Genomic DNA, 21,318 nt, shown 5'->3' on the forward strand with positions numbered 1-21,318 from the left:
ATAGTTGGTGCATAACTTATCAACAACTCCTACTCAGCCTTTGATTTTGTTGTAAAAAGTTACCATCTCTGGCTTCAGTTTTGTCAAAATTTCTGTCAAATCTTCCATCATAGTGCAATGTTGATATCAGCAGTACCAGTTTGTTTTTCTTTGCCATATAGGAGGCCATTGTTATATCATTCTGAAATCCAAAGATTGTAATATACAATTCTCTGCTTTGAACTTGCAACATTTCGTTGGAAATTCCTGCTTTGTTCTTGCATACAGCTCCTATGCTGATCAACTTGTGCTCTGTTAGCAAATGTAACATCAATTAAAAACTGGTAAATGAATTGTCCAATGTCACATTTGTCTGAGAGATAGGAGCAACAAGTCTGTTCACATCATCTGGTTTATTACTATACAAATAAAGACCTCAAGGCTGAGTTTCAGGATAAATTTCTAAGTCGAAAGTACATGTCTTTTAGGGGTAGTGGGAGGGGCAGGGGAAAGGAAAGAAGGGAAAGGAAAAATGATGAGAAATGGAAAAAATAGAAATAAAGTCTTTGTAAATAGGGAAGGGTGGAGGGGGTGAAGGGAGGGCTAGGAATGGGGAAAAAATAAGAACCAAGATGCATTATGTAAAGGTACAATTCCCAATGAGAAATGTAATTGTGTTGTATACCTACAATGTACCAATAAAAGACTTTAATAAAGTGCAAAAAAAAAAAAAAGGAAAAGAAAGTACATGTCTTTGCATCTAGCAGGGCACATTTTGGGGGGGGGCACATATTTTTATACCATATTTTGAAGGCTTTTTTGGCATATACCGTCTAAAGCTACAGCAATCAGGTTTTTCACAGGCCACTGTACTGAACTGAGCTACTTCTACAAGGAAAATCAAAAGAAAATTTTTTAAATACAAATCCTAAGTGTAAGAAACTCAACAATGAGCATGTCATGGGTAAAACTTACCTGCTGCTGCTTTGGAGCTCCTGTACATACCTAGCCATTTGTCTGTCAAGTGGGTGAATGCACAGATGGTTTCCTGTTTTCCCCGGGCACTGCTACTGTGAGCCACCCAGATTTCATTATGGCAAATTTTTGCAGAACGGAAGAATGGTATGGGTGTATTTTACCCCCAACAATGCTCAGGGATACATATACAATACATGAAACATTATGTGGGTAAAAATCTTGATTTGACACTTTTTTTGGTACCAGGGATCAAACTCTGGTCCTTGAGCTTGCAAGGCAGGCGGCAGAACCACTGAGCTAAATCCCCAGCCCTTGATTTGACACTTTTGCACAGGTATAAAAACCTTACCATTCTCGTATCCCGTAGGTAAACACAAAGATTGCTTTCTGGTTCCCTCAGGGGCAGCTACTGAGACACACAGACAGCTACCATTATGATAAAGTACATAATTCCATTAGAAAAGTATGGAAGGGGCTGGGGATTTAGCTCAGTGGTTCCGCCATCTGCCTCGCAAGCGCAAGGTCCTGAGTTCAATCCCTGGTACCAAAAAGAAAGAAAGAAAAGTATGGAATGAGTTATCGTAACCCACAATATTGCCCAAAAGGTTACAGGTGTGAGATGGTATTTCATTGCACTTTTTAGGGATCATTTGTTTTTGGTTTTTTGGTTGGTTTTGAGACAGGGTCTCTCTATGCAATTTAGGCTTGTCTCAAACTATGTAGCCCAGGCTAGCCTTGAAATCACAGCAATCCTCTTGCCTCAGTCTCCTAAGTGCTGGGATTACAGATATGTGCCACTACATTGAACCTGGTTTTTTTGAGACAGGTTCTCACTCCACAATCCATGCAAGCCTTGGCCTCTCTATGTCTAAGCATCTCTGAACCCATGATCCTCCTGCCTTGGCCTCTCTATGTCTAAGCATCTCTGAACCCATGATCCTCCTGCCTCAGCTTCCTGAGTACTGGGATTACAGGCATATACTACCATACCTGGCTTCACTATAATTTTTATATGCATTTCTCTAATACCTAGTTGTACTAATTACCTTTTCATATACCTGTTGTCCACTTGTATGTCTTCTTTGGAAAAATACTCAGATCCTTTTCCCATTTTTTAATTTGGTCATTCAGGTTTTTGGAGTTTTTCTGCTATTAAGTTACATGAGTTATTGATACATATTGAATACAAACCCCATATGAGATATATGGTTTACAAATATGTTCTCCCATTCCACAGGCTGCCTTTCCATTCTATTGCTTCCCTGTTATGCAGAAGCTTTTCAGTTTGATATAGTTATTGCTGTCTTGCTTCCGTTATCTGTACATCTGATGTCATATAAAAAAAAATCAGTGCCAAGACCACATCAAGGAGCTTTTCCTCTATGTTTCTTACAGGACTTTCATTACCTTAGGACTTACATTTACTAAGTCTTTAATCCATTTCGATTTCTGTGTTTGATGTAAGGATCTAATGTCATTATCTTGAATGTGCACATAGTTTTCCCATATCACTTATTGGGGAGACTATCCTCCCTTCTCCCACTGTGTATTACCTGTCAAACAGTAGGTGCCTGTATATAAATGCAGACAGATTTCCAGGCTCTCCATTCTGTTCCACTGATCTATGCTTTATGCCAGTATCATACTGTTTCCAGTTTTGTAATACAGATTGAAATCAGAAACAGGTTACCTCTGATTTTGTTCTTACTCAAGACCACTTTGGCTATTTGAAGTCTTTTCTGGTTCCACACATATTTTAGAATTTTTTTTCTGCTTTTGTGAAAAATGCCACTGTAATTTTGATAATGCTTACACTAAGTCTGTAAATGGGGGCCAGGGATTTAGCTCAGTGGTTTCGTCACCTGCTGCGCAAGCACAAGGACCCGAGTTCGATCCCTGGTACCAATAAAATAAATAAATAAATAAATAAATAAATAAAAATCTGTAAGTGGATTTAGGAAGTATGGACTTTTTTTGGTTTTTTTGAGACAGGGTCTTGCTATACAGTTCAGGCTGGCCATGAACTCTGTGATTCTTCTGCCTCAGCCTCCTGAATGCTAGGATTTCAGGCATGTACCACCATGACCGGCTGGACATTTTTTTTTTTGGTACTAGGGATCGAACTCGGGACCCTGCACTTTCAAGGCAGGCAGCAGAACCACTGAGCTAAATCCCGGCCCTGAACATTTTAAGAGTATTAATTCTTCCAATCCATGAACACATATCTTTCCATTTATTTATTTGTCTTCTTCAATTACCTTCCTATGGTTTTTAGTATACAGATATTTCACCTCCTCGCTTAAATTTAATCCTAAATATTTCATTCTCTTTTATGCTACTATAAATGGGATTGGTTTTTTTGTTTTGTTTTGTTTTGTTTTGAGACAGGGTCTCACTGTGTAACCCAGGCTGGCCTCGAACTTGCAGCAATCCTGCCTCAGCCTTCCAAATGCTGAGATTACAGGCATGCACTACCACACCCAGCTCTGGGATTGTTTTCTTAATTTCTTCTTCAGACAGTTGCTAATATATGGATATGCAATGATCATTATAAGTTGATTTTTGTATCTTACAACTTTACTGAATTCATTTATCAGTTCTAACAGTTTTTGATGGAAATTTCAAGAAACTGCATCGGATGTGTCAGCCTCTTTTGTTTTGTTTCGTTTTTTGGTACCAGGGATCAAACTCGGGTCCTTGCACTTGCACAGCAGGCGACGAAACCACTGAGCTAAATCCCCGACCCGATGTGGCAGCCTCTTTTGAAACAACAAACCTGCCGTACCTCATATTCCAAGAGCTCACAGAGTGCTCTGCCAAGACTCAGATCAGCCACAGTCAAGTCCTGCCCCTGTGTCGGTGCAATGTTGAAGGGTACTATTCCCTTCAATTTACTCAAGATATAAAAAGTCATATGAAAAATAAAAAACATTTTTAAAAAAGAAAGACATATGTCCCAATAGGACATACATGTGTAAATACCCAATAGTTTCTCTGGTGTGAAAAACTACAAGTGTAAATAAGGATCAAAATGTATAACTGATAATGTGAAATAGGAAGAAAAAGTCTAAAGGAGTAGGGGAGATAGGAGGAATAGGGGAAAAGAAAGAAGGGATAAAAAAATATGAGAAAAGGAAAAAATGGAAACAAAGTCTTTGTAAACAGGGAAGGGTGGAGGGGGTGAAGGGAGGGCAGGGGTATGGGGAAAAAATAAGAACCAAGATACATCATGTAAAGGTACAAGATTCCATTGATGAATGTAACTGTACTGTACACCTAAAAAATAAACTTAATGGGAAAAAAAAGAAGAAAGACATACATCCCACCAACCCCTGTATACAAATGTTTATAGCTATATTCATCACTGCCTAAAACTAGAAACAACCCAGAAATCATCAGCTGATGAATGGATAAACAAATTGTGATTCTTCTATACATTGTAATGCTACCTAGCAATAAAAAGGAATGAAATGCCCAAGTGCAATGGCAAATGCCTGTAATCCCAGATACCTTGGAGGCTGAAGCAGGAGGATGGAAAGTTGGAAGCCAGCCTGGGCAAATTAGAGACTCCGTTTCAACACGGTAAAAAGTGTTGGACATGTATATTTAATTAAATTAAATTTATAAATGAATAAATAATAAAATGCCTGGGGACATAAGTCAGTGATAGCATTCTTGCCTTACCATGTGGTTCAATCTCTAATACCATAAAAAAGGGAGGGTGGAAAGAAATGAACTACTTATATAATAATTTTTTTTTGTACTGGGGGGTTGAACCCAAGGCCTTCACATAAGTTACATCCCCAGTACTTTTTTCTTTTACTTTTTATTTTGAGACAGGATATCACTAAACTGCTAAGTTGCCCAGGCTGGGCTCAAACTTGTGATACTCCTACCTCTGCCTCCCAGAGTGCTGGGATTACAGGCAGGTGCCACCACGACCGGCTTTAATTAATAATTTTTAAATACATTTCATGAAGTGAAACAAGTCAAACACAAAAGACTACTTACTCTACGATTCCATGTAGATCACATACAGGGACAGAAAACATCAGTGACCGCCAAAGGATGGGCATTAAAGAGAGTAGGCTGACTACAAAAGGCTTATGGAGAATTTCACTATTATGATTATAAACCTTCACATGTAAAAGAAGGGCTTGTACTATATGTGTACTAAACTCAATATACCTGGTTTTAGAAATGAGAAAAAAAATAATTCGAGGCAAAAGTTGTTTTGTCACCTAAATTTTCTGCAACAAACCATATTACTTGTTGCCCAGGCATAATCTCAGCACTGAGGGAAACTCAAAATAAAAAGATCACAAGTTCAAGCCCAGCCTGGGCAGCTCAGCAAGACCCTATCTCAAAATTTTTAGAAAGGAGTGGGGACATAGTCCAGTGCAAAGGTTCTGAGTTCAATCCCCACTAATGGGTAAAACAAGAAAAAGAACACATTTACATGACAAATTTACAGACAAATTCATTAAATCAATAAACTCAGTGCACAGGCTTTAGAATATTCAAACATGTTTTTCTGATATTTTACAACTACTTAATAAATGTCTACTAAAAAAAAAAAAAGTCTACTGTAAGAACAATGTTCTCCAGCTTAATGGGAGAACATGTAAAGTAGTTTAAAATACAACTCTATAGATACTTATACCTGTCAGGAAATAACACAAAATAAAAGTTCACAATAGAATATGTTGTTCCACTTGTTCCATCAAGAAACCAATATAAACTAGTCCCAAAAAATTCAACTGTAAAGCTATCAAAAGTCTAACAACACCCTTATCTTCAGGATATTTCCATGCATGCATCAAACTATTACATTTATACTATTGCCACAGGATATTTTTATATTTCCTGCATTTTATTTTATTTTTTTTTCTTAAATTCTTTTATTGATACATTTTAGGTATACAGTATTTAGATTTATCTTTGGGTGCTTGTACCTGTACATGATGTATCTTAGTTATTTTTTTCCCCATTACCTGTGCGCCCTTCACCCCTAAACCCTTCCCTATTTACATACTTCGTTTCCATTTTTTTTTTTCCTCATAATTTTTCCTTTCCATTCTTTCCTTTCCCCTTCCCCTCCCACCACCCCTACCCCTTTGGACCTTTTCCAATTTCAAAGTATCATTTATTAGCTATTAATCCTTTTAGTCCTTATTTACACTCTCAGTTTCTCACACTAGAGAAACTATTTGGTATTTACACGTGTGTCTCATTTATTTCACTTAAGAGTATGGCCTCCATATGCATCCATTTAGCTATAAATGACTCTAGTTTCTCGTTCTTTATGGCTGAGTAGTACTCCATTTTATAAAAAAACCACATCTTCTTTATCCAGTTTCCAGTTGATGGGCTTGGACTGTTTCCAAGCTGTAGCTATTACAAACTGTGCCACAATAAACATGGGTACACATATATCTCTGTGGTGTGATTCTTTTAATTCTTTTGGGAAAATACCCAGCAGGGAAATAGCTGGGTCAAATGGGACCTCCAGCCCTAGCTCTTTGAGGTATCTCCACACTGATTTCCACAGTGGTTGCACCAGTCTGCACTCCCACCAGCAATGGAGAAGGGTTCCTTTCTCTCCACACCCCCGCCAGCATTTGTTATTGGTTGATTTCTTGATAGTAGCCATGCTTTCTGAGGTAAGGTGGAATCTCAGTGTTCTTTTCATCTGCATCTCTCAAATGACCAGTGATGTCGAACATTTTTTCATGTTTATTTGCTACTTTTACTTCTTTGTCTGAGAAATGTCTGTTCATTTCAGATGCCCATTTTTGAATTGGGTCTTTGAATTGGGGGGGGGGGGTCTGATTTTTTTCAGTTCTTTATATATTCTCAATAGTAGCCCTTTGTCTGAGTTACATCTGCTAAAAATTTTTTCCCACATTGTAGGCTGTCTCTTAGCTCTGTTAGTGGTTTCTCTTGCAGTGTAGAAGCTTTTCAATAAGATGAAATCCCAGTTGTTGATTCTCTCTGCTAGTTCCCGTGCTACTGAGGTTTTGTTCATAAAGTCTTTTCCTATGCCAATATCTTCAAGAGTTCTGAAACCTAACTTATCTTCCAGCAAGTTTAGTGTTTCTGTCTTAATATTTAGATCTTTAATCCACTTAGACCTCAGTTTAGTGCATGGTGATAGATATGGGTCTAGTTTTAATCTCTGACAGGTTGAAATCCAGTTTTTCCAATACCATTTATTAAATAGGCTATCTTTCCTCCAATGAGGGTGGTTGGCTCCTTTGTCAAAGATGAGATGGCTGAGTATGTCTGAAGTTGTTTTTGCATCTTCTAATCTATTCCACTGATCCTTGGGTCTGTTTCTTTGCCAAGGAAAGGAAGACTAAAAGGGCCTCTTACTCAAAAATATCTGTACATCCCATGAATGAGTAAATCAATTTTGTTTATAAATTATTCTCTGGGAGAAGTAGGCCCTGAATAAAGCAACCTATCACAGAGTCACACTAATCATACCGATGTACAAGGAAAAGTAAATGGAAAGTTTCTGATTGCTTAGGCAAAGGGACAATTTTGTACGAGCAGCTCTTTTTTTTTTTTTTGGTGCCGGGGATCGAACTTGGGTCCTTGGGCTTGCAAAGCAGGCGGTGAAACCACTGAGCTAAATCCCTGGCCCCTGTACGAGCAGCTCTTTAAGAAAGGGTACAGAGAGGTCAGGCTGAAGCTCCTGAACCAGTAAAAGTATGAAGGCACCTAAGTACCTTGAAAAAAAAGGTGTAAGAAGTACACAAATGACAAAATTTTAAGAAGAAAAAGGGCTCAGACTGTAATTTAGCCTTTTTTTTTTTTTTTTTTTTCAATCCTATCAAAAGTCTTGATAATTACCTTTCTTTTGCTGGGAAGTCAGGTCTGTTTTCTTTCAGGATGACAAACGATTAACTCCAAATGAGTAGAGTAACCTAAATGAAGGGGAAGCTGGTCTCCCTAATTCTTCTAGTGTCTACTATTCAGCTGATTCCTCTCTCTCTGTGAAGCTAAATGACAAAGTCACAGGGTAGTACATAAACATCAGTCTGCAAGTTCTACTCTCAAATGATCTCTTTTCTTCCAGCTACTTGGGAAGCTAAGGCAGAAGGCTGAAAACTCAAGGCCAGCCTGGGCAACTCAGCAAGACCTTCCTTCATTCTTAGGTATATATTTTTTTCATGACACTAAAGACTGAACCCAGAGCCTTCATACTGAGCTATATCCCTACCCCTTTTATTTTTATTTTGAGATGGGGTTTCACTAAGTTGACATATTGCCCTGGCTGAACTCGAATTTGTCATCCTTCAGCCTTAGCCTATAGGAGTGCTGGGATTACAGGCACGTGCTTAGGTACTTCCTTCATTTCTAAGCGCAGAACTCAACTCATAAAGACAATACCCTCTTTTCTATATACTCTATGACATCCATAAAAAGAAAGTTCCTTTTCAAAGGTACAAGAGATAAGGCAGAATATGAAACCACTTCTGTAAGAAAAAAAATTATATTTATTAATAACAACTATTTAATGTTTAATATGTTAAAGTATAAATACCAGATACAGATATTCAAGATTACTGGATAAATTTTAGTTTCTTAATACCTATTTGCATTTTCTAATAATTTTTCAACAACAGGTATGTATTCTAACAATTTCCATTAAATAAAAAACATAAATCTTAAACTGGAGCCAGACATGAAGATGCATAACTGTAAGTCCAGCATTCTGGGAAGCTGAGGTAAGAGGATTACAACTTCAAGTTCAGCCTGGGCAACTTAGTGACTCAGTGAAACCCGTCTCAAGGTAAAAAATTAAAAAGTGCTGGAAGTGTAGCTCAGTGCAAAGGCCCTGGGTCAACCGGGCATAGTGGCACATGATGGTAATCCCAACAACTCCAGAGGCTAAGGCAGAATGAAAACTTGAGGCCAGCCTAGGCAACTCAGCAAGCCCTTCCTTCAAACTAAAATTCAAAAGGGCTGATTATGAGCATTTGCCTAGCATGTGCAATGCCCTGGATTCAATCCACAAAAAAAAAAACAAACTATATCATTTTAATAACTACTCTGGGAAACTATAATCAGCCATTATTTTATCATCTTATAAACTTCTCATGCAACCTTCAGCTAATTCTGGGAGTGTCCATATTGACAAACAGAAGGCAAGCTACTAATGACACATCTCCTATTATTTAAAAAAAAAAGTATTTCAGATAAAATTTTAAAGGAAACTCTATTTTTCTGAGTAAATTTATGGGATGATTTTGCTCTTAACATTAAATAATAAACAATGAGATTTTACTATGTGTCTCTGTGAATTTTTCCTCCAAAAACCAGTAACTTTCTTTAATAAAAAGAAAAATGCAATATCAACAAGTTGGTTTTCAGATTTATTTTAGGCAAGTAACAAATATAAACTTATTTAAATGACCTGGATTATAAAATCCTATAAAAATGTAAATTCCTAGTTATTCAATTGTTTTAAAATTCTTGAACATTTTCTAATAGATTAGGCATTCCATGTTTATATCAATAAGTGAAAAGACATGTTTTACATATATCTCAAAAAAAAATCTTTATTAATGACTAATGGTGGGGGGGAGCAGGAGGTACAGTACTGGGGATTGCAACCAGAGCCTCACTTATGCTAGGCAGGTGTTCTAGCACTAAGCTATCCCCAGTACAAATGTGTGTAAATATATGTGTCTGTATATATTTTATATATATAATATATTATATATATATATATAAAATTTTTTTTTTAAAGACAGGTTCTCTCCAACTTGCTTAAGCTGTCCTGGAACTTCCTAGCCTCCTGCCTATGCCTCCCAAGTCTAGCATCATAGGCATGCACCACTGTGCCCAGTACTAAATAATTTCTATGAGTAAAAAATTTTTGTTTTTTGTTTTGTTTGTTTTTTGGTACCCGAGATCAAACTCAGGACCTTGAGCTTGTGAGGAAAAGAAATTTTTTTTAAAAAATCAATCTGATAAATATCAGCAAGTTGTCATAATTTTTATCAACACATTACATTATCATACAGAAAAAATACTTTATCATGTATTCTGGAGGATGAAATAATAAAACTAATTTTATTTAACATGATCTTCAAATTTCTAACGTCAACTACACTAACAATCTGGAAAACAACTATTTAAAAGCTGATCTACCTATAGATGTTGCATATATACTAGCACAGGTATTCTCTGTCTCCAGGTGTCACTGGTATTTTTTACTTTTCCAAGACAGAAACAATTTAATCAGATTAGAAGTCTTTTTCAAGACAACACAAAAATTTTCCTTCCTTACCTCAATTTTCATATCAAATATAATCCACATTTAAAATATTCTAATTTAGGGCCGGGGATTTAGTTCAGTGGTTTCTCCACCTGCTGTGCAAGCGCAAAGACCCGAGTTCGATCCCAGGTACCATAAATAAATAAATAAAATATTCTAATTTACTTTCATTTTTCACAGTCCTATGCATAAAACCAGTTATTTAAAGTTGTATAAAATAATACATATAATCAATGAATTTTTCTATTTTCTGCTTTATAGACAAAAATTACATTTTTATACAAATGGGTTTGGGCACTAGTACTAAGTGGCACCAGTAGCTAAGACATGATGTACAGTCAGGCTAAGGAGACCACTGGATCACTGATCCCATCAACTCACCCCTGGTGGTCAGCTCTTGGTCTCAAGAGTGCCAGCCAAACGCACAGCTGTGTCAGCACAAACCCACTATCGCCATGTTCTAGTGAGCAATTTTACTACAAACAAATCACTAAGAGTGCACACCTTAGGAAAGCACTGTAGTAATATACCCACCAGATCCTAAAACAGATGATAATGTCAGAGATAAAAGTTTAAAATCTACTTCTGGTGCTAAATAAGATCATTTACAATCTGTATTCATTTCTACTAAATCAGTATTTGTACTTTAAATTTAAAATTCCAACATACATCCAGCTGAGGGTGTTGTTCTGTCAGAGTGCATTCTTAGCATGCACAGGAATCTGGCTTCAATCCCAAGCACCAAAAATTTAAAATAAATAAAATGCAAATACAACTAAATTTTGACTTTCTTCTCTTTGCAACTGGAATAAATGTATAAAATATAAAAAAGACAACTGCTGATCCCTTTAACCTCTTACATTTATATTCCATGTACTTTTATCTTCATGCAGCAATTGTGATCTAAGAAAAAGTAACCCTCTAAATTATAATAAAATTTATCTTCCAAATAGAGACAAATTTATTTATTACTTATTTGTAACAATTGCAATTCAATCACTTTTCCACCCCCTATTTCTTTTCTGACCTACAACTCTCTCCCATAAAATACTGCACAGGTGGGCCAGGGATTTCGCTCAGCGGTTCTGCTGCCTGCTTTCCAAGGGCAAGGTCCCAAGTTCCATCCCTGGTACCAAAAAAAAAACCAAACTGCACAAGGGTTGGGCGTGGTGGTCCACATTTGTAACCCTAGCACTCAAGAGGATGAGGCAGGAGGATTGCAGGAAATTCAAGGCTAGACTAAACTACAGAGCAAGATCCTGTATAAAAAACAAACAAAAATACTGCACAAGGCAACAAAATTAGCACTTCAGTTCTTTGAGGTCTGTCTCTGGTAGAGACTGAATTCCCTGAGAATGGTATGGTCTCCACCATTCCTCACCACCCACAGTCCACTACAAAGTACAAATTAACCAGGCTTGCTTGGTTTATCTTTCAGTATCCACCAAAGATGGGTCTTAGAGCCCCATGCTCTCATCTTCTGCTCCAGTCTCTCCTATAAAATGGCATCAGACCTATTTGCATGTGGCCTACCACAATCCTCCCCATACATTATCTCTAAATTATTTATTATACCTAATTCAATGTAAATGTCATGTAAATTCTTGTCATACTGTTCCTTTGAAGGAATGACAAAAGTCTGTACATGTTTACCATAGTACAGAGGCAATTTTTTTTCCAATACATAACTTTCTATCTTAGTGGAATCCAGCAATAGGGAGACTTCTGATAAGGCTGACCATGTATGTGGTATTAATCTACTCACAGATCAGCTTTTCCTACTAACTACTCTAAGACACCAGGAGCAAATTCATTAATTCCCTGACATAGTTCTGGGTGACAGAAGACTTTCAAATACCTTTTATGAAACATTGGGCAACTGAACCTTTGCGTATTTCCTACACCACTCAGCAAAGTACCCTAGAAGTAGAGATATTTGTATTGTTTTAATTAATCTTTGACATAAAACAGATTCTTTCCCTACTGTAAACTCCTTCTTTGAAGGAAAATGGTTTAGATCATGTCGGGTTCATTCTCATATATAAATGCTCCCCGTGTGATAATATGGGTTCCAATATGTTTAGTCAAGTAAAACCTCATAATACCATCTTTGATTAGCCATGTGGTCCTCATAAAATGTGAGGCCCACCAGGGATTTAGCTCAGTGACACTGCACCTGCCTTGCAAGCGAAAGGTCCTGAGTTTGATCCCCTTACCAAAAAAAAAGAAGTCAAAATAAAATGTGAGAGCCTACAAATTCTAACACCTTTTATTTTTAAATTTATACTAAGATTTGAGAATGCTTTCCAATACAGCCAATGTTAAGAAGGATGTCTGAAGAGATGGGATTAGGAGCAAGAATTTTAAAAGACCAGGCTTTTGCAAGCCTGTAATCCCAGCACATGGGAGGCTGAGGCAGGAGGATCACAGGGAGTTCGAAGTCAGCCTGGGCTACAATAGTGAGTTCAAGGCCAACCTGAACTGCATAGCAAGACTCTGTCTCTAAGAAAGATAATTTTAAAAGACCATGAAGAAAGAGTTTAAAACAGCGCTTCCATTTCCATCTTCATCCCAAGAGAATTTAAATAGAAAAGAAAAAATAATGGAGACAAAACCTGTAATTCAGAATGAGTCCTAAGAAAAAACAAAAGATACTGGGCTTCCAAAGCGTGTGTTTTAACCTGCTATCCTTCTAAATAATTTTTAAAGGAGTATTTTTTAAATCCACAAAATATTCTGCTTCACCCAGGTCCAGCTGCATCTCATCTCGTGCACCAGTATCTTCCGCCCACACGTGCGCGCACACTCGCTGCCTTTACAAGTCCCTGTGCCAAACCAACCATCATGGGAAAAAATTAAACCCTGAGGTTCATTTTCCGAATTCTCTGACAGTCATAATTCTTCTCAGAGGAAAATGATCTATTCTAATAGGACCAGGGGTGTGGGGACAGCTCGTTCTCATGCAGCTTCCCATTCTCCAGAGCGAGGAAAATGGCATTAACTTCCAATAAGAGATAGTTGCTCTTCTACAGTATCCCTTTACAACCTGAAAATTATTAACAATATGGTTTTTGAGGCATTTGCAATAATAGAAAACTGAGGGAGGTATTTCACTCTGCAGTAGCACAGCTCTTTGAAAATCCTCCAGAATGATGTGAGGGAGAGGATAAAACAACACGCACACGCGCGCGAGCGCACGGCCCCACCGCTGCCCCGCACACTGACAGAGCGGACGGCCGAGGCAGGAGGGCCCCGCTGGGGCCGGCGCCGCCCGTCCCCTCCGCTGGGCGCCGGCGCTCCCACCCCCATGGGCTCAGGAGGCCCGGGATTCGGGGTCCCCGAGCCCGAGCCGGCCCGCGCCGCACCTGGATGTAGTTGTTCTCGCAGTAGTCGGCCACACGCTCCAGGTTCGTGTAGCTGTCGAAGAGGGCCCGGCGGCCCCCCGGGATTTCCTCCTCCAGCAGCATCTGCAGTTCCGCCATCTTCACATCCTCCTCCTCCTCCGCCACCTCCTCATGCAGCCCGCCTGGACGGCGGCCCCGAGTCTGGAGAACAGGCGCAGCGGCAACGGCTGCGGGGACGCAGGCGGGCGGGCGGACGCAGCGAGCGGCACCCCCAGAGGTCAATCGGACGGGAGGGAGCGACGGGCCGGAGGCGGGGCGCGGGCCGGCAGGCCGAGAGGACGGTCACCGCGGCTACGGTACCGGCGCGCATGCGCGCTCCCTCCGCCCCAGCACCAGAAAAAGATTCCCACAGAGCCCGCGCCGCCGCCCCGCCCTCACTTCCGGAGTCTCCTAGCGACAGAGGGGCGGGGCCGGGATGCGAGCTGAGCCGGTTTGGGATTAACCCTTCCCGCGGCCAGAACTGCTCACTACCGATTCCCCTCCGGCCTTTGTTAGGCGACGGCAGCATGCCTCCAGACCCGCGGGCCTAACGCGCCGACTTTACCCCTTGCCTCAGACAGAGCCCTGGCGAGGCCGCCAGCCTGGGGAGCTCAGCTCCTGCTCTGGGGATAATCACACCACTTCGACCGACAGGGTGGGCCCCAGACTTCCACGCAGCTTTAAGGGCCACTTGTTCCTTTCTTCATATTGGACCTCAGCCTCTTTCTTGCAAAGTGCATTTCTGCCTTTTCTGTCACTTCTCTGGTTTTGTCTTTTTCCTTCGTGGAATCTTTAAATTTCGATGACGGTTTGGCTGGTGCCAATTTCCTTCTTCATAGGGTTGTTATATGGAGTAAAACAAAAACACCTTGAAAAACAATAAGTACTACAGAAATTTAAGGTAGATAATTCTAGCCTTCTAGTGGTATATTCTGTGCTTATTCTCCGAATATTGTACCTTTTTGCCCTAAATCTGACTGCCCCACACAGCGTACTCTCGAAAAACCATGTCTAACAACTGCGAGAAACTGAGCCATGACCTTTATATGTACTGTGGAAAGTCCAGGGGTTCCAGGCTGTATATGTGTGGTTAGAATAGGAGTCATTGTTTCAGCTCTTGACCTGGTGATCTCGTTTGGCCCTCCTACAGTGAATTCCCTCCTTTTTCAAGTGACAAGGAAACTATATTGTACTTTCTCAAAAATCATTTTAATACTATACCATTACAAATTTTTGGAGCAAATGCTAATGTTACATTGGTTTTATGAATATATATATATATATATATATATATGAAAAATGAGTTTTCATTACAGAACCAAAATTAAAAGACACTAAAAATGTTGTTCTAGTCCAGTTAATGTTATTCTTAACCACTTTAAGCATCTTCTGAGTATTACAATTGAAAGATGGGGCTGGGGCTCAGTGGTAGAGCTGGAGTTTAGTAGCACAGGCCCTGGATTCAATCCCCAGCACCAAGGAAGGAAGAAAAGAAAAAAAAAGGTAGGTTTCATACAAGAGAAGTATAACTCCCAACTTTCTGGATGTCAGAAGTGTGAGTTCACATCCCTCTGAAATCAAAGAATGATTTCCAAAGGACAAAAGTTAAGTGTAGGAAAGGTTTATTGGGGAATAGGAGTAACTCTTGAGAGACAGGAAGGGTCCCAACTGGGTTGCCATAGAGGCCCTTTGTCAGGGGTAATTTTTTTTTTAATTGGTACATTTTAGGTATACAATATAATGACATTCATCATTGGAAATTTGCACCTTTACATAATCTCTCCTGGTTCTTATTTTTTCCCCCTTCCCCTGCCCTCCCTTCAACCCCTCCATCCCTCCCTATTTACAAAGACTTTGTTTCCATTTTTTCATTTTTTCATATTAATTCCATTCGTGTCTGGGGTAATTTATATGGCAAAGTTATAATACGGGTACAACCTGGGTCAAGCTATGATCAACCAGTAAGATTACAATTATAGTCACTTAGCTAATATTGATCCAGTAGGGAAGCAGGGCACTTAGCAAGGGTATAAGGCTGACATCATTAACCTTGGCTTATCTGTGACTTCCAAAACAGGAACATTTTGGGAGAGGGATGGGTCCAGATGTCCTGGTCTCCCATCTGAGTGTCTGATGCATATCTGGACTTAGTGAAATGGGTGATACTAATTACAGTATACTCTCAAGTTCTGATTATCCCTTAGCGAAGTATGCAACTCTGACTATTTTAACTTTGAACTCTTGCCTTCTTCAGATGCACTTCCAGCCACAATTCTGATGTCTATTTCTCACTGACTTCCTTGAGAGCCAGTCCCTCTCTGACATTATATTAATTTCTGTCTAATTTAACTGCCTATAGTAGGTTCAGGGGCACATCCTGGAGAATTGTTAGACTGAGAGGAAAGTGATGGGCTGAGTTATGTAAGTGCCACATACACTTGCTTTGGGAAATAAGACATGTATGAATAATCAAGTGAATAAACAAATATTAAACCAACTTTCCTTTCAGACAAAACTTCAATAGATAAAAAAAACTATCGTTAAACTTAAGAAGCCGTCTAGGTTATGAGTTAAAGGTAGACACACTCACTTCCTGCTATACTTATTCTCATGTAGCATTCTTTAAAATATTATCACAATTGGGCCAGGGATTTAGCTGAGTGGTTCTGCCACCTATCTCTCAAGCACAAGATCCCAAGTTCGATCTCTGATACCCCCCCAAAAAAATATTATCACAATAGAGAAATTTTCCTGGGGTGGGGGGGTGATTCATCATCCTAGGAATTACCAAGTGAAGATTCTGGTACTTTTGCTAATTATGACAGACTCTTTGGATCTTTGATTCCTTATGGAAATATCAGAGGGTTCAACTTGATCAGTGCTGTAGTTCTCAAACTTCAGTGACAATTAGCATCACCCAGAAGACTTGTTAAAATAGGTTGCTGAGCCCCACTCTCAAAGTTTCCAATTCTTTTAGTCCCCTCCCCAACTTACAGTTCTAACAAGCTCACAAGTGAAGCTAGTGAAAGTGTCCCTCTGGGTCTTCAAAGGTCTATGATCCCAGTTTCTGGGCAAGTGAAAATCACCAACAGAGACACTTTCACACTCAGAAGAACCTAAAGACCTAAGGATATAGACTTACAATTTTGCTACCTCCAAGATTTTGCTGCCTCCAAAATCTATAAAAGGGTATATAGTTATTGGGATCAAGGTTGGGATTGTATACCTCATAAAAATACTCCAGTAAATATCCCTACTTGTTTAAGTTAAGAAAGGTAATTTAAATCTATTCATTTTTATGATTTTTCAGATAAACTAATATGGTAAAAGAGGAGCACAACTAAGACATCAGAGGATGACAGTTATAATAGTAGAATATCATGTGAACTTCTCCATAGATATAAATAAGCAAATTCTTTGCCTGTTGGACAAGAAGCCATATTTAACATCTCTAAAAAAGATTCTTAGCAAGGCTTGGCTCACGCCTGTAATCCCAACACTCGGGAGGCTGAGGCAGGAGAATTGCCGTGAGTTTGAGGCCAGCCTGGACTACAAAGGGAGAACCTGCCCCAGAAAACAAAAGAAAACAAAACAGATTCTTAGCTAGGCATGGTGATGCACACCTGTAATGTCAGCACTCTGGGAGGCTGAGGCAGGATTCCAAGTCTGAGCCCAGCCTGGGCAATTTAGCAACTTACAGAAACACTGTCTCAAAATTAAAAAGGTAAAAAAAAAAAAATTTTTAAAGGTTTGGAATATAGCTCAGAGCAAAAGTCCTGAGATCTCATTTATAAGTTTGTGAAGTTATCCATCTTTTTTTTTTTTTTTTTTTTTTTTTGGTACCGGGGATCAAACTCGGGTCCTTGCACTTGCACAGCCGGCAGCAAAACCACTGAGCTAAATCCCGGGCCCAAGTTATCCATCTCGATACAATCTTTTTCTCAAATTTATTCCAATGGTTTATCTAGCCCCTTCTAAATCTTATCTAAGATAAGCACATCTTACCTTTAAAAGCCATTACTTCTGTAGATCATTTAATAGTTCCTGCTTTTCTCAGGAAAATGTCCTAACTTTTCTGGTTAACTAATAATTTTTCACTAATCACAAAGTCATCTCCCAGATAGGAACAAGTTACTGCTCATATTAGGCTCAAAACAGGTCACACAGAAATCAAATTCAATATACTAATTTTATAGTGAACAACTTCCCTTATATCTTGGAAACTTTTAAATGTTCACTTTTTCATCATAAATTTAGAATGAATACATTATGGAGAAAGAGCAGGGAAGCAACGTTCAAGGCAGAGACCAGTTTGAAGACTATTAAGTCAATCCAGCCAATAAGGCAATGGTGATCTACAGGGAGAGAAGCTGCGAAAGAGATAAAGTAATAAATATTTAGGAGATAAAATCAATAGAGGCTAGTGAGTGATTGAATTAGAAGTTAATGAACAAGGAATCACTGCTGGTGGTCAGGTTGCTGACTTGGGGACCTGGAGAGGTGTTAGTGCAATTTACATGTAAGCTCCATAATGTTCCATACACCCATAGAAGACCTCCAGTTTATACTACTCTCTGCTTGTTTGATCATATATACACAAAGGACAGGCGTAAAGGACACTACTATCATGGTGTGCTTGGAAAGTTATTTTATTCACAAATAAAATTTTTAAAATATTTGTCCCCTTAGCCAGGTGTGGTGGTGCACACCTGTGATCCCAGCACTAGGGAGGCAGAGGCAGGAGGATCGCTGTGAGTTTGAGGCCAGCCTGGGCTACATAGTGAGTTCATTGCCAGCCCAAACTACAAAGCGAGACCCTGTCTCAAAAAAAAAAAAAATTTGTCCCCTCAAATAATTAAGTCTTTAACAGCTGTGGAGAAAGAGCAGGGAAATGTAAGTAACTAATAGGTATTTAGTGCCTACTATGTACCAAACATTCTTTCAGAATTTCACATAAATTAATCATCACAAATATTGCAAAGTAGGTTTTATCTCCATTCACAAAACTCTCGGGGGAGAACTGCAAATTCAAGTCCCACTTGGGATATTTAGCAACTTAGTGAGACTCTGTCTCAAAATAGAAAATTAAAAAGTTTGGGGACGTAGCTCAGTGAGAAGGCTGTGGGTTCAATCCCCAGCACTACCCCCCAAAGAAAGCTTTACTATGCAATATAGGTGTGTAATACAGTATTCCCTTACTGTGAATCATATAGTACATAATTCTCATTCATATATTATTGAAAAATGTATTTTTTAATTCATAAATTCTTTTTTTTTGGTATTGGGGATCAAACTCAGGACCTTGCACTTGTGAGGCAGGCACTGGATTCTAAATTCTTTTATTGGTACATTTTAGGTGAAAAGTGTATTTTTTTCCATTGTAGAAGTCACAAACAGTTTGGAGACTGATATGATGAATACACAAATAGTCATATGTGTAACAGTAGCTTCCATGTTGCCTAAATTTTTTCGCATAGTGTTTTTTTCCTTGTGGCTTGTGTTTACTTTTTGTTTTGTTTTTGTTTCTTGGTACCAGGGATCGAACTCGGGTCCTTGTGCTTGTGAGGCAGGTGTCGGAACCACTGAGCTAAATCCCCAGCCACCTTGTATTTGTTTTTTGAGACAAGGTCACCCTATGTAGCCCAGAGTGGCCTGTAAATCAGGACCCTCCTACCTCAGTCTCCAGAGTGCTGGGATTAAAGGCATGGGCCACCAAACTTGCCTCTTTTTTTTTTTTTTGGTACTGGGGATCCAACTCAGGACCTTGTGCTTGTGAGGCAGGTGTGGTGCCACTGAGCTAAATTCCCAGCCCCCAATTATTGCATTTTGAGTGAGCCAGATACAGTTGTGCACACCTGTAATTCTAGCACTCTGGGAGGCTGAGACAGGAGGATCACAAATTTGAACCCCATTTGGGCAAAACTCTCTCAAAAAAATTTTTTTAAAGGACTGGGCATGTAGCTCAGTGTGAGGGCCCTGCATCCAAACCCTAGTACTGCTAAATAAATAAACAATCTAGGTAAATAAAGTTAGCTCATTTTTGTTCTTTCTTGTTATAAATTATGTTGGAGATTTTATGAAATTTTTAAAAATCAGTTTAACTGGATTTTTACTACTGGAAAATGTAATAACCTTCATTTAATAACATTTATTAACAATGTTAATTTATATTTACATTGTTAATTAATGATGAAATTTATATTTCATATAGCATAAATTACCAGCACAGTACCATGCTTCAATACCACTAGAACCTGTACACTGAATATTAACTGACCCTCAGCACACAGAATCTCTATGCCTTGCTGGCTGTTTGTTTGCTGTGGGTGCTAAAGATTAACCCCAGGGTCTCACAAATGTTACACGCATGCTGTACCACTTAGCTACACCTCTAGGCCCTAAACTACTTTTTAAAAATATAACAGTCTGGGCTGGGAATTTAGCTCAGTGGTTCTGCTGCCTGTCTCGCAAGTGCAAGGTCCCAAGTTTGATCCCCAGTACCAAAAAAAAAAGATAATAATAACAATCTGTTTTTTTATCAGTTTCAAAAATCTGCAAATGAAGAATTTATATTTTAGCGACACTGCTAAGTACTACAGTGCATAGTGATGAGAAGTCTCACTTGGTTAGCACAAGATTAATAAGAATATTCCAGGCTCCATGTAGCCCTTTTTCTGTTTCTATAACTGAATAATACAGACTGAGTAATTTATGAAAAATATAAGTTTATTGGGCTGGGGATTTAGCTCAGTGGTTCTGCTGCCTGCCTTGCAAGTGGAAGGTCCTGAGTTCAATCCCCAGTACCAAAAAAAAAAGAAGTTTATTTACCTCCCCACTCTGGAGGCTGGAAAGTCCAAGGGCATGGTGTTGACACCTGGTGAGGGTCTTCCAGTCGATCCTAACATAGCAGAGGGCATCCTCTGGTGAGCCTAAGAAAACCTGCTAACTGGGCCACTCTTCCTCTTATAAAATCACAGATACCATATTCGTCAGCTATTACTATAATAAAACACTGGAGGTGATTAACTTATAACATGTAAATGTTTGTTTTGGCTCATAGTCCTGGAGATTCCAGTACAAGCTCAAGTGGCCCCATTGCTTTGGGCTTCTCATAAGACAAGCACATCATGGCAAGCGTGTACAGCAGAACAAACTGCTACCTCAGGAACCAGGAAGCCAAACAACAGGTGTCCGACAGTTCCTTTCAAAGGCACCCTGTGACTAGAAGACCTGCCACTGTGTCCCACTTCCCAAGAGTGCCATGCAGGGGACCACACCTGTAATGTATGACCGTGTGCCCAAGCTATGGCAGAGCCCCTTCCTGACCTCATTCGACTCTTTTTTTTTCCATTCAACTCTTAAGTACCTTCCAAGGCCCCAACTCCAAACATCATTAACAGGGTAATTGCAGAATCAGGGTTCCAGTGCCTGGATATTGGGGCAACATTCAAACTAAAGCAGTTACTGAATGCTGTTTTCATAAAACAGATGGAAGAGGTCAACAGCAAAAAAACTAGTTTATGATTTTGTTCATTTTATGTAGCCTCTTAGGAGTACAGAAAAATCTTGATATTTTCGAATGGCAGAGAACATTGAATTTAATTACATTTTAAATACCAGTACCATTTAAAACATCAGTACCATTCCTTCCTCCTCCACAGGAATTAACAATGTCTTTCTCACAAA

The 21,318-nt window shown here is 39.2% G+C and overlaps 1 protein-coding gene across 47 annotated transcripts in view; it reads right to left on the reverse strand.

Moving 5' to 3' along the window:
• Positions 1 to 13,976, reverse strand: part of Abi2 (abl interactor 2) — a 163,824-nt gene extending 149,848 nt beyond the window's left edge. For 41 of the 47 annotated variants that reach the window (XM_087205847.1, XM_087205838.1, XM_021263582.2 and 38 more), the window contains exon 1: positions 13,615 to 13,976. In XM_087205847.1, coding sequence (XP_087061973.1) covers positions 13,615 to 13,731 — 117 coding nt within the window. In that variant the 5' untranslated portion in view covers positions 13,732 to 13,976. The remainder of the gene's footprint in view (positions 1 to 13,614) is intronic. The other 6 variants (XM_087205856.1, XM_087205851.1, XM_021263590.2 and 3 more) reach the window with 1 other exon arrangement.
• Between the last annotated feature and the right edge of the window lie 7,342 nt (positions 13,977 to 21,318).

The sequence above is a fragment of the Heterocephalus glaber genome, unplaced genomic scaffold (assembly GCF_053883595.1).
Source record: "Heterocephalus glaber isolate CG9 unplaced genomic scaffold, H.glaber_assembly_v1.0 deba00000621, whole genome shotgun sequence".
Classification (NCBI taxonomy): Eukaryota; Metazoa; Chordata; class Mammalia; order Rodentia; family Bathyergidae; genus Heterocephalus; species Heterocephalus glaber.